This window comes from Telmatherina bonti, assembly GCF_933228915.1.
Source record: "Telmatherina bonti genome assembly, chromosome: 13".
Taxonomy (NCBI): Eukaryota; Metazoa; Chordata; class Actinopteri; order Atheriniformes; family Telmatherinidae; genus Telmatherina; species Telmatherina bonti.
In genome coordinates this window covers 27,106,963-27,120,956 of record NC_136611.1, presented here as the reverse complement: position 1 = coordinate 27,120,956, position 13,994 = coordinate 27,106,963, and the positions used below count along the sequence as shown (strand labels likewise).

Genomic DNA, 13,994 nt, shown 5'->3' with positions numbered 1-13,994 from the left:
TCATTCATGCTATTCTTTATGTTATACATTCTTTAATTATAAAGACTTTATAATGGTCCTCCATATCATCCTGCCTCGGTGTGGCACAGCACCTTTCCTTGATCCCCACGCTGTCTGAACCTCAGACACCATCTAACGGAGAAGATTTTTCTTTATTTGACTTGGAGCGACGTCACAGAGTGTTTAGTCACCAAAGCAGCCCAAATGACTCATTTCTTTCTTTTTGTTCTCTCTACAATAAAAAAAAGTATAGTTAACTTACTCCAGGATGCTGGTTTCTGTATTTTGTCTGCATGTTTACAGAACACAGAGAAGCAGATGCGACAGCTGGCCGTCATCCCTCCCATGCTGTTTGACGCCGAACAGCAACGCATCAAGTTTATCAACATGAACGGATTGATGGATGATCCCATGAAGGTGTACAAGGATCGGCAGGTCATGAATATGTGGAGCGAGCAGGAGAAGGACACCTTCAGAGAGAAGTATGGAAAAAACTCTTTGTTAAACTAATCTTTTTTTCTCGTGTAAGGATTAGTTATTTTTGTTAAAAGTCCTGTTCGCTTTAAATTCCTCTTATGTTTCTTTAACCGAGTGCTCGGCAGCCTCCCTTTTTAAGCAACAAGGTAAAGTTTAGTCTTTTTTTTACTTCCTGTGAAATTTATGCAACTGATAAAGGGTCAGTGAGTTGTTGGTGAGGAAGTAAGTCTTCCCCTTTCGTGAGAATTGAGAGAGCACTTTTAGAGCTGCAAATCCAATCAAGACCACAAAGTGAAACTGGTGACTTTGTACAGGCTTACAAAGAGCTCTTTACATCTCGCTCATCGAGAACAAATATACAGAAATACCAACACAAGAGACTTTGTGTTTGAAGTAATGTCGGATAAATTTAATTGATTTAAATATTTATATGCACTTTTAGAGCTCCTTTATCATTTTTGTGCCATTTTGCTTTTTATTGAGAGCTTCTCTGCAGGTATCTGTGATTTTTGACTCGTCTAACTGGATTTCTTTCACTTCCGAAGGTTCATCCAGCATCCCAAAAACTTTGGCTTGATTGCATCATTTCTAGAGAGAAAGGTAGTAAACCGTGTCGTGTGTCTGTGTGTGTGTGGTTTTTTTTTTTTTTTGGTTTGTTTGTTTCAACGTGATCCTGTCTTTATGGGAAGTGAAAAACAATGTTTCTTTCATTTTCCAGACGGTGGCAGAGTGTGTGCTCTTTTACTACCTGACCAAAAAGAATGAAAACTACAAGAACATAGTGCGGAGGAACTACAGACGCAGAGGAAGAAGCCAGGTATTCTCACCTTTCCAGGTCCTAGTCTAAACAGATGCAGAGCGTTGTGATTGGCTGAGTTCGCAGCTCTGTGTGGCTGATGATCATATGCAGACCTGCTCACACTGAAACTCCCCTTGTGTTTTTGCTCAGCGACCACAGTCAGCTGCTGTCTGTAACTCAGCTAATTTAATTCATTAAAAGTAACTAATGCCATTAAGTAGTTGAAGAACAACTTGTCATTACTCTTCAGGTCTGAGGCCTGCCTAGGTTCTATCAACATGCTTGGCAGAAATCACCACAACCAACTTTTACCTTATTTTTCTCTCAGGCAGAAATGCTTCAAATGTTAGGTCAGATGTGGCTCATCCAACCTCATTCAGCCTGATGAAAGTTGCTTTTGATATGTTAACAGGGAGCTTTAGAAGTCGTGTAAATTTGGGAAATCATGTCCACAAATCCAGAATGTAAATAATCACACCTCTTTGAAAATGTGCTCATGACCGTAACTATTTATTTTGAGTTATAGTGCATTATATAGATGTCTTTTCAGACATAAATACTACACTAAAAGATATTCAAAACCAAGTTCATACAAAAAAAAAAAAAAAAAGACTTAAAAACTCAAGTGCACAGTATCTAGATTAACACACCCAGATAATGAAGTTAGAGCTTGATTAACTCTTGCAAGTACAGGCTTAACCGGACTCGTATGAGCCTGTGTTCGCTCGCTCGCTCGTGCTCCAAAGTCCCACCGTTCTGTTTCAAATGACCAAAGTGTGGACTCGCCACCCCTTCGCCTTAGTTTTTGTTGTCAAAGATTTGAGGAGATGTTGAAAAAATATCTGAAAGACTTTGATCCACTTCAACATGATGGCATAAAAGAGTTGCAGCAGATTTGTTGGCTGCACATTCATAATGAGAATCTCCCACATCATCCTAAAGATCCTCTACTGGATTCTGATTTAGTTATTGTGGATGTATTGTGGTATTGCAGTGAATTTATTGCTATGTTCAGGAACCCAGTTTGGCATGTGATGTGATGCATATGTGAAGATATGTAGCCTCTAGCCAGGAGTCATGATCAGAAACAATACTCAGCTTGGCCGAAGATGATGTTCAGCTGGTGCTCATGGACCCAACGTATGCAGAGAAAATATTCCCCACACCATTGCATCCCCACCACCAGCTGAAAGATGTAAAAGCCAGGATGGATCCATGCTTTCATTCTCTTTGTATCCACTTCTGACCCTGAAATAAAGGCTTATCAATACAGTCAGTGGTGTTCCCAGTCTTACAAGTCTCTGGGAATTATAGCCCTTCCTTTCTGGACTTAACTGGTAGGAGTAGATCCCGATGTGGTCTTCTGTTGCAGGAGCCCATCTAGTCTAAGGCTGGATCAAAGACTCTGTTCTGTATACTTTTTTTTTAAAGTAACATTGGCCTTTCTATCATCTTCATCCAGTGGTCTGACACCAGCCAGCCAGACATTTTGGTCAAGATAGCTGCTGCTCACTGGAAATGTTCTTGTATCCAGAACATTCTCTGTAAATTCTAATAGATCAGCAGTTTCTGAAAACTCAGAGCAGCCAGTCTGGCACCAACAACCATGCCACACTAAGTCACTTATCTCCCCTTTCTTCCACCTTCTGATGCTCAGTTGGAACTTCAGCAAGTCATCTTGTCTACATAAGAAATGCTCAGAGTAGTTGCCATGTGATGGACAATGATTAAATATATTGTTATTAGGGCTGTGGTGATATGCTTTCGATTCGATTCAGATTTTTTGGATGCCGATTCAATTTAAATTGCGATTCTCACAATTCTTTGATAATGCTTATTTTTGTAGATTTAAAAAAAAAAAAAAAAAAAAAATGTATAAAACTTTTTTTTTACCTAGTCATTTTTCTTGAATTCAATTAGAAAAAAACAACATAGTAACCAGACCATCATTCTGCTGCTATAATGCCCAAGAAGAAAAGTGAAAAGATCAATAAAAATGACAAAATTTTATAATGGATTATTTTTATTTATTTGAAAAAAAAAAAAAATCTTAAAAAAACCAAAAAATCGATTTTAAAATTGTGAAGCAAAAAAATCCCGATTTTCGATTTTTCAATTCGATTTTCCCACCCCTACTTGTTAGCCACTATTGAAAACAAAAATCACACATGAATTTACAGATGACCTTTTTGTTGGAAAAGCTGTTCATACTACAGTTTACCTCGCATGTCTGGGCAGCACCTGGCTGGTACTGTTAGATTATAGCGACCAAATCAGTCATATGTAAAGGAAGAACAGAAAGTTCATTGTTATACAACAGAATAACAAGTTTGTGTCGTTATTTGCTGCTTCATCTGCCTTTAGATCACTTGGTGTGTTTAGACAGAGTGCAGATCTCTGCTTTGGAGATTTAGCAAATGTGTTTAGGGAAAGAAGAAGTCTATATGCAGCACATGAGACTGGGAGACCATGTGACTTGTATTTGCTTTCTGCCTGAGTTCTTCTCGAATGGAGGGAGAACACATTAATAATTTCAAAGGAAAGAGACAGGGCATTAGTGATACTGTGCAAATGAAGGAGAAAAAAGGAGTTGGGTCTTAAAGTGCTTTTTGATTCAGCTTTTCTCCACCATCTTATTCTGCTTTTGTTTACTCAACAGCAGCAGTCACACACGTCTTCATTAGATCTTTTTATTTGTCCCGAGCAGATAAGTAACATTAGAACATCCAAACAGGCTTACGGTCTGCGGATGAAGCGTCGAGTTTAAAGCCCTCAAAAAGAAAAGAAAGTCTGGAGCTGAATCAAGATCTGCTTCATCATTATGAAGCAGTAATGTAGGTTTTTGGTCTGGTTGCGTGTCTATACTAGTCTGAACTCTCACCCCAGAAGCCCCAGACAGGCAGGAAGCTGGTAAGGAAGTGGTTCTGGGCGTTAAAAGAGCAAAAGCTATACAGCAGAAATACGCTGCTGTAATTTCTGAACTTTCGTATCCTGTTTTGTTTTGCTTCTTCTGAAAATGAGTGAGATTTTTCAGGTTAGTATTACTCTGTACTCTCAGCAGAAGAAACGTCTTGTTTTGGAAAAGACACATGTTTGTTTTAAGACCTCCACGAGGTAATTATCTTATCAAAACGCCATACAGCCATTGTGGTCCTTAAAGTAGCGTCTTCAGCATCAGATCAGCCTCTGAATACACCAATTTTTGGCTGATGATTAGATAACAACCTTAACTATTGGCCACTTTCATCATACAGGGCATTCTTCACAAGAAGAACAGATGCTATGTTGTTTAGTCATCACTTATCCTGACTGGTTCATCTATCAGAAATACGTCTTACAGGCAACATTTAGTTACTTGTAATTCTGCGCCACTAAATTTGGATTATTTGTCATAATCCCTTGTTGTTGCCGTGTGTTTCTTTGCAGCATGGCCAGCAGCAGCAGCAGCAGCAGCAGCAGCAGCAGCAGCAACAGCAGCAACAGGTGAACCGGAACAGCCAGGAGGACAAGGAGAAGGAGGAGAAAGAGAAGGAAGGAGAACGTGAGGAAGAGAAAAATGAAGCTGAAGACAAGGAAGATGGAATGAAGTGGGTTGGCTAAAACTCCTCAGCATGTTGATCATCATCTCCAATTTTTTTTTTTTTTTAACCAGTTAAACCAACAATGATTCAGTGTAAAGGCACACCGGAGACGAGGAGTGGAAACTTATGCATCAGTCTGGACTTGTACAAATTCCCTCGGTTTCTCAGATTTAAAATTTGGTCTGTATGCAGGAAACGGCTTAGACTTTTGAGAGTTGGTTTTAAAATCCAGTCATTACTTTTTCACCTCCAGCTGGATTTTTTTCTTCTCCTGCAAAATGAAGGCATTGGTTCATTCCAACACTTAGCACAGCAGTTTGGCTAGTTGTGTTTCTCACCTTCCCAATGGGACATCAAACCTTCTGCTTAAAATTAGCTGTTTATTTTGATGGTCTGTGCTGTTTTGGGGTCCGGTCTGGGGTTTGGCAGGTGGGTGCACAGCTTAAAGAGGGGGTGTTTTCTGACAAAATGACAGAGAAGTGATGCAAAGCAGCAGATGGAATAGTGATGCTTCTTGATGCCTGAAAATAAATAGTCTGTGCCTGTATTTAGCTGCTATGTTGTGTTGTCAGACGAGGCTTACACTGGAGTTGTTTGAAGCAGTGACAAGTCATATTTAAAAGCAGTTGGGTCAGACCAGATGATGATGATGATGATGATGATGATGAGCTGTCGCCTACTGCTTTCCTGCTCTGAGGCAAGGCCTTGGGACTCTCTGACTCTGAGCACATGCTGCTGCCTGCCTGTCACCCCCTGGCACAGCTGGCTTGCCTATATTTAGAATGCCACTAGCTCCCTCAGCAAGATTAATGGAGTTGGAGGAAGATGAATGGAGGAGCAGAGGGTTCAAGCTCACTGGCGATCTCCTGGCATGCCATTGTGCTGACACTCGATAAATTATCTTGAAAACAAAAGAATGAAAGAGCAGCGTCTGCATACAGTACACAGTCGCATCTCATCTCCCAAGTTGTCTTATTCTGCAGAACCGTATCTCCTGTCCAATGTTGACAAACATGTCCGCCCTCAGGTGTGTGTGTGTGTGTGTGTGTGTGTGTGTGTGTGTGTGTGTGTGTCTAAAGCCAGTGCAATGCAGCAGACTGGGGCAGGATGCTTGTTTGTTTCGGTTTTGGGGTTTATAGAGCAGAAAGATAACTTCTGCTTGTATGTTCCAATACGTTGGTGTCTGTTTTAGTGAAATCTACCATTCTTTATAATTCCTTAACATGAATATAGTGATCCTCACTCACCTACGATAATGAAGCCTGCAAACGTTACTGATATTAGCAGACTGCTTTTCCAGTGATGGCTGTGTTCCTTCATTCATCTTGCCATCCTCTCCTTGTTAACATGATCTCAGAAACACTTGTCTTACACCACCTGCAACACACATTTAGAAACCTATAGATTTTTTTGTTTTGTGTGTTTATTGCTGACCGTGTTAACATTTGTGTTACGCAGGGACGACACCTCTGGAGAGGATGCAGAGGACAAAGAACCCACTGTTGCTTTCAAAGGACGACGCACAGCTAACAGCCAGGGCCGCCGCAAAGGCCGGATTACCCGCTCAATGACCAGTGAAGTGGAGGACACCTCAGCACCACCACTCAACAATGAGCTTGGTGAGTCTCACTTGCTTCTCTCTAAATTAGACTTTTTTCTATTTGTGCATCATTTTTAGCTCAGTATAAAAGTTTAGGACTATAATATTTAAGAAAAAGTATGAATATTTTTTTTATTGAATCTGCTTAAGTAAAACAAGAATATTGGGATGGTTAACTTAAACTTGCATCATGCAGGACTAGCTTGGACCACCTCTGATCTAGTTGTGACCTCCTGTCCAGTACCACAAGAGTGCAGTGTTGTTCTCGTCATCCCTTACTTCACATCTAGTGTTGGACTCGCTATTTTTTGCTAAAGAAACATAAGAAATAATAGTAAGTTAGATGTTAATTGACTAAAACCGAATTATTTTGGCTACAAACAGTGTCATTATTTCAGGACTGAATAGTTTGTATCACAGCATTTGGCTTTCCTCTTTCCCCTCCTCAGATGGTAATTCAGCCGTGTTTGCCCACTCTTGCTGCAGGCTGTTGTAGGATTTTTGATGTTTCAGCAGTTGAGCGTCCATGCCGCAGTCGTTCCTGCAGCACAGGTTTAGTCACAGGGAATCCCCAGGTGACTCGCACTGTAGGGGCTCTCAGTCAGCAGCTCCACCCCTGCCATTGCTGCTGGCTGTGGTGCCGACGGCCCACTCTGCCCTTCACAGGTCCACATAGAGGACACATGAGCTCCGCTGCCTGCCACGCAGGGACAGCCGGGCTTATGGCCTGTGCAGGGAGAGAAGCCAGTTGTTATGTCTATAATCATTAACTAACTTCTCTCCTTGGATTTCCTGCTTCCTCCATCTAAAGCAAACACTCCCTAGCGACCCATGCTGCAGTGCTTCACTGGCGAGCAGCACATACTACCCTGCCCCCCAGCCACTTATTCTTTTTTTCTTCTCTTATTTCTGTCCTTCCTTTCCTTCTGTCAGTCACTCCCTAACTGACTTTGTAACAACTGCCCACTCCCCCTCCTCTTCCTCCTCCTTCTCCTCCCGCCTTCTCTAACCTAGTGGTTCTCTTTCTGACAGCCAATCTGGAGATGAATGAGAGCTCTCGCTGGACTGAAGAAGAAATGGAAACTGCTAAAAAAGGTAACGCAGGGTGAAGCTCTTCTTCCTATGAAAAGTGGTTTTATTGCATTTCTTGCATCCTGTATCACAGTTGTCAAACTAATGAAGATTAGCAGCTCTAGCGCTGTTTGGAACGCGTTGACAAGTGATGCGGCTGTGACTTCCTGTTAGTGAGGCAACAGCCGCCACGTGCTGCGAGGTTGTCTTTGCGCGTATGTGTCAGTCCATCTAGATGGCGTTTGTTGCTCTTTGCATCTCTTTTCCTGTCTCTCTCTGGGTCAAGACGGTCTCTTTTTTTTTTTAATCAAGGAGGCTGTAAAGTCTGCTCCTTATCAGCCAGCCAGGGCAAATACAGCAGTCATTAACTCGGGCTGTTTATTGTCGCTGGCTGAAGACAACCCAGAAGCCTGTTCCTGATTGTCAGAGGTCACTGACACTTCCTAGCACCGGCACTCTGTGTGCATTTCAAGGTGTTTTTTTTGCACGTGGTGCATGGACATCAGTTACTGATTGAATGAGCTCTTCACCTGCACTGCTGTCTTGTCTTCGGGATTATGTAGTCGTCTGCTGGACCTGATTCATGGCCAGATCTGATTCTCATCACTCTGTTTATTGAAAGTAAAGATGAATGCCTCCGTGAGTAATGCTAAGGGAAATTTTATGGATATCTTTACTTTTCATTCTCTACATTACTAAATTCCCCATCCGAGCTGTGTATTTGTTGTACTTTGGCATGTTATCGACAAATGACCACAAACAAAAATCACCTACAATTCCTTCTTATGTAACTGAAGTTATGCTGCGGACTGTTTTAACCTGTTCTTCTTTGTGATTACCGTCAGATGAAATGCCTTTTGCAAGCAGTGATCTGCAGAAAGTGATATTGAAACCATATTTAGTGCTGGAGTTTGCATCTACTTCTGCAAAAAAAGTGGTTTGTGTGAGTGGGCAGATTTGTGTGTTAAGAGGTTATTTTGCGATAACTGGCGTTGGTCTGGCTTGAACACGGTCCTGTGTAGTAATCCTGGTTAATGTCTTCAGTTCCATTCTCCTGCTGTGGGATTAGTGGGGCACGCCATCCCAGAGGATTAGCCTGGCAGCTCAGCAGATGCAGGGCTTCTATGAAGGGCTTATGTAACCACAAACACAGAATTCCAACCACAGTACAGTGGGGCTGAAGGGGGAGGAGCTCCTCTTATCGTTATTCATCAGTCCCAATGGAAAAAAAAAAACACCCTCTCACCTGCCCAAAAGGATTCCCCTTCCAAGGAACTCTTTAAGATCATCACGTCTCCTCCTCTGACTCAGTATTGATTTATCCTGTCATGGTGCTTTCCCTGGCAGGTGCTTGACATGTGTATGTTTTAAAGAGGCTTAGGTGTCCTGATGCTAATGTGTTTATCCCCCTGAGCTAACCAGATCTGAATAATGACATTTACCGTGCTTGGCAGGACTTTGGCACTTAAGCATCTCCGTGCCAGTCAGTTTTACCCTAAAGGATGACACGGCCTCACTGTTAATAAAAACTAGTTTCCCAGACATCCGACAACGAGGCTTCGTAACATTTTGATTCTTACAGCCATCAGCTTTGATTGACTGTGTGTATGGATGGCTGCAATGAGTAGCAAAGGTTGTGTGTGTTTGTGTGCATTCGGTCTACGTTGTGTTTGGTCGCATGTGCAATAGTCTTGGCTGGGGTTTATGTAAGTGCACTAATCTGCCAGGCTTTGCTCGGGTGAGGGCAAGCAGCTGGATAATGGTCTCTCTGCTGCTCGCTGGAGAAACCCATTTAAAGAGGCAGCAGGTAGAGAATACCATACCATTTTTTCTGCCTTTGCTCTGTCTCTCACTCCCTCGTTTTGGAAGATGGCAACAGCCCAGATTGGCAAGAGCTGCGGAAGATTTGGCAAATGCCTCTCTCTCTCTCTCTCTCTCTCTCTCTCTCTCTCTCTCTCTCTCTCTCTCTCCCCCTCCCCAGTCACCTTCTTTCTCCCCCTCAGCTGTGTTGTTATAAACTGGAGAGGTCACATTCAAGATGAAAAGCAGGTCAGTCAGGAAAAATGTGAAAGCCTTTATGCTTTCTCATGGTATCAACATCAACTCCCTCTCAGTCCCTCCTCCCCTCATCCCACCCCTCTCTCTCTCCTCTCTGTGCTTACTCTCCACTTCTGTATCCTTTCCTTTCCTCCATTGTCTCTCTGGCTCAGTGGCTTTGCTCCCTCTCTATCTCTTTCCTCTCTCTTGCTGCTCTCTGTTTACTCTTGGACTCCCTGAATGTGTGTTTGTGTCTGTGTGCTAGAGTATTAACAAGAGAGACGGAGAGAAAGAGAGCGAGAGAAGGTTTGAGTGAGTTTGTACTCACTCATGCGTTTGTGTATTTGTGTGTGTGTGTGTGCGTGCGTGCCGCTGTGCCTGCTGGCAGAGTGAGGTAGGGGGGAGGGACAGACCGACTGAAAGAGGGAGGGAGAGAGGGAAAAAAAAAGAGCGAGATAGAGGAGAGATCAGATGAGGCGAGAGAGAGGCTGAGCATATAGCACCGCCCCACAGTCCCACTTTCCTGTGGAAGTCTTCCCAGACGACCGCCATTGGGGAGAGACACGGTGAAGAAGAGCAGACCAGCACTCACCAAAGCACAGAGGACGCTGGGAGAGGAAAAAGAAGGGGAGAGGCCAGGAGCATGTGTTGTTTTTGAGCATGTCAAGCTGACACCGGCTCAAGTATCAAGCCAGCTGGCAGGAAGAGCGCCGAGACTGAGCTGTTTTCATCTTCTTCGCTGTGGAACGAGAGGCCCAGCCCAGCAGAGCTTCCCGGCTGGCCCTTTACTGATCTGAGCGCCTGGTAGTGGTATCCAGAGCAGGGGCCACAAAGCAACGGCTGAAGTGACAGGCATGTGACAGACAGGAACAACAACTTTCTGGCTGCACCAGGTGTTGATTGGACTTTCTCTGGGAGGAGCTAAAGGAAATACAGTGTCCTGATTGGGTGTGAGGCTACCACCTGTTTCAGTATTGCTGCTGCTGATTGGATGTTTGTTCCTTGTGTGTTGCTCTAGCAACTAAGGCCTTGAGTCAACCAAAGCTGTTTGGGATTGTGCATTGTGTGTTTGGATCTGACAGAATAAACCATATGCTGCTGGGCGTCATGGCAACGTGACCTTTGACTATTAATGACCTTATTTTTGAGCTTGACTGCGTGCTGCAGAAAGTCTCTTGCTTGTTTAAATCGCCAATCTGATGCCACTTTCTGTTCAGCATGCGCTTGTTTGTGTGCACTATGTCAGGCTGGAAAGTGTCTGACTCCTGTGGCAGTGTAAGCCCCCTCCTTTCCTGTTGTTAGATGGCTGTTAAAGGTTAATGGGTGTTGGTCACATGCCTGTCCTCTTGGAGAGATTGGACTGGTCTTCTCTTTCCTGGAGAGGCTTTTCTAGCAATGCCTGTTCTGGCAACAGTCTTTTTTTCAGCTGAAAAACCTGTGTTACCTCACTTGACAGGTTGTAGAAATGTCACAGCTTTTAGACTTTTTTTTTTTCTTTTCTTTCTTTTTTCACTTTGGAAGTGTTTTCTCGTCGCCGATCAGTGGGTTTGTGTGACAGATGTTTTTCTCAAGTCAGTGCAAATATAAAACAAACGTAAACAGCTGCATTGAACTTAAACTGTTACAGTGCAGACAGTTTTATGGACACTTTGCCATGATTCGGTTGACATTTTTACATTGGTGTCTATTTTTAATTTTAGTGTCTTTGGACACAGACATTTAAAAGAAATCACATTTTGACTTATGTCCCAGACTTAAGACATGGAAATGACCAGTAGAGCCGCTTTTTATTGCAGCTCTTAATGAGTCTTATTACTGACTACATCTTTCAGCTTCAGTGTTTGTGATTTAATATGAGTCGGAATGACAGGGCTGTAAACAGCTGTCTCCCCTCCCCCCGCGGCTGACTTCTTCCTCTTGTCCTACTACTTCCATTAAGCGATGAGATGCAGAGACCTATGAACCCATGTCCAAGGTTATCCCAAGATGTGTTGGCTCTCTGCCTGTTAATTACACTCCTCCCACCCACCACCACCACCACCACCACCACAACAACCTTTCAAGAGGCTGTCCTGTTGCCAGACCCATCAGGCTGGCAGAGCACACAACTGGGTGGTGTAAGCTAAGCCTCTTACAACACACACAGTTAATGAGCTGCCTTTAGTGAACAGCAGTCTCTAGGAGGGGGAGCACCGGAGCAAATTCTACGCTATCTGTCTTGCTCGCCGACTGCTCCCTAGATCTCTTCTTTTAGCACGCATAAACTTTGACATTGTGTGTGTGTGTGTGTGTGTGTGTGTGTGTGTGTGTGTGTGTGTGTGTGTGTGTGTGTGTGTGTGTGTGTGTGTGTGTGTGTGCGCCTGCTTCTGTGTTTCATGACAGGTTGATCTATCACAGCTCTCGCCCAGCGGGTGCCTGCAGACTCTTGTGTAAGACACAATCATGTGCTTGACTGAGTAAAGGACCAGGGTTTCTCGGAAGTGGGTCACATCAAAGTCAGTTAGATTATGACAGAAAGTGACCCTAGTGGTGAGAGATAGTGATGTCATTGGTGTGAGTGATGGTTCACCTTCCACATTAACACCCCGCTCACTTTTATTCTTTGTTTCTGGAGCTGTCTGTGTAGGAAATGTGCAGCATCCAGCCATCCTGCTGCTGCTCCAATAGTGAGACTGTTTGTGTGTATGGGGATGTTTTTAACTGTTGTGCCATGATGAGTGTTTTTTTTTGTTTTGCTGTACATTTAGATTGCTGTCGGAGAAAGTTTTGGTTGTTTTTGATATTCACAATAAGTGATCTTTGCGTCAGGATTTTATAGCTGAATAGTGAATGCCATGTTTGGGTCTTTTTTTTGTAGTTTTTATTGAATTAATAAGGCATTGCATATTAATCAACATCTGCAGCAAAAGTTGTAATTATCCTGGATTATAGCTAGAAAGCTAATTTGCGTCTAGTTAGCAACTATCTTGGGGTGCGTTCACATCAGGGTAGTCTGCTAGACTCTGTCCGATTGGGGTTCAGTTTAGTCCAACATTATTTTGGACCAAGATTGCATTCACGCTGCACCTCTCAAATGAATCGGACCTTTTAAAAAACCATATTTCACTCTCCACCAGAGGCAAGAGAACATGGACCTGCATCAGATCCTAGAGTTCTGGGTTGATCAGAAGTTCCACGTCTGACTGGGAGCCATGTTTCCTGTATGTTTTGGTTGTGTTTACCGGCAATGATGTGCCCAGAACCCAGAATACTTTATTTTGCAGTACGCTTCCTGTATTTGGTCCGCTTGAAATGGACCGAGACCTGCATCTGTAGGCAGACTGAGTCTGCTTCTGTGATCCGAATCAGAATTTGTTTGCATGTTCACAGTACCTCCAAATAAAACGGACCTTCTAGACAAACGGACTGCGGTTTGAGTCAAAAAGACTGATGTGAATGTGTCCTAAGAGGTACATTACCATCAACTAGCGGTCCTAAGTGTGCTGAGGGATGTATAACTCTAATGCTTGTCACAGAGATCAATATAGATTTAATTGTAATTTTCTTTTAGATTATTTATAACCCAACTCTATTTGCCTCCATGTCTGTCTGTATTTCTATCCACCACTAATCCTTTTCTCTGTCCACCTGTCAACTTTTAGGTCTTCTCCAGTATGGTAGGAATTGGTCCGCCATCGCCAAGATGGTGGGATCAAAAACTGTGTCGCAGTGCAAAAACTTCTACTTCAACTACAAGAAGAGGCAGAAACTGGATGAGATTCTGCAGCAGCATAAAATGAAATCTGTAAGCAAGGACTCATTGCCTAACCCATGATACTTGCCCTGCGTAGTGCTGTTGACATAAACGCTGTCATGTTTTTGTACACCATTACAAGATAGTCGTCTTTCTTTTCTGTTTTAAATCTAAAGGTCTCTGGAGCATTTTTAAAATTCAGTGTGTCCTTGTTTTCCCCCAGGAGAAAGAGCGAAAAGCCCGCCGAAGAGGCAAAGCCTCCCAGAATGAAGAGGCCAGTGCTCCTTATACTGCAGAAGAGGAGGAGATCGAGGGTTCAGGAGCCAGCTGTAATGAGGAGGAAGCACCAGAGGATGGAGAAGGTATACTAGTTCAAGAGCTTTGTTTTGTATGTGCTCATTTTTAGTTAAAATATTTTTGTTTAATTGAACCTGCTTTTATCAGCAGCTTTTTTAGTGTGTAGAACAGCTGTTATTATTTAGACACACCCCTCCTAATAATGCTTGTTGGTAAATACCAGGAGGCATATCTTCTTTGCTACTGTGAATTCAGTCTTTATAGGTGTTAAGAAAGTCTGTATTGTGTTTCTATGATTTTGGCTGGTCTCTATCAATTATTTCAGTTAGCCTGTAACAAGCTTCGAGATTATTTTCCTGCATTTTCTCAGGTTGCTCTGTACAGGTGCATGCACACTGG

The 13,994-nt window shown here is 43.0% G+C and overlaps 1 protein-coding gene across 2 annotated transcripts in view; it reads left to right on the top strand.

Annotated features, from left to right (window-relative positions):
* Window positions 1–13,994, top strand: part of ncor2 (nuclear receptor corepressor 2) — a 67,561-nt gene that overhangs the window by 27,400 nt on the left and 26,167 nt on the right. For both annotated transcript variants that reach the window (XM_079251084.1, XM_079251083.1), the window contains exons 11-18: window positions 304–482; window positions 1,023–1,077; window positions 1,196–1,294; window positions 4,703–4,863; window positions 6,316–6,476; window positions 7,490–7,552; window positions 13,207–13,349; window positions 13,522–13,660. In XM_079251084.1, the coding sequence (XP_079107210.1) occupies window positions 304–482; window positions 1,023–1,077; window positions 1,196–1,294; window positions 4,703–4,863; window positions 6,316–6,476; window positions 7,490–7,552; window positions 13,207–13,349; window positions 13,522–13,660 (1,000 nt within the window). The remainder of the gene's footprint in view (window positions 1–303; window positions 483–1,022; window positions 1,078–1,195; window positions 1,295–4,702; window positions 4,864–6,315; window positions 6,477–7,489; window positions 7,553–13,206; window positions 13,350–13,521; window positions 13,661–13,994) is intronic.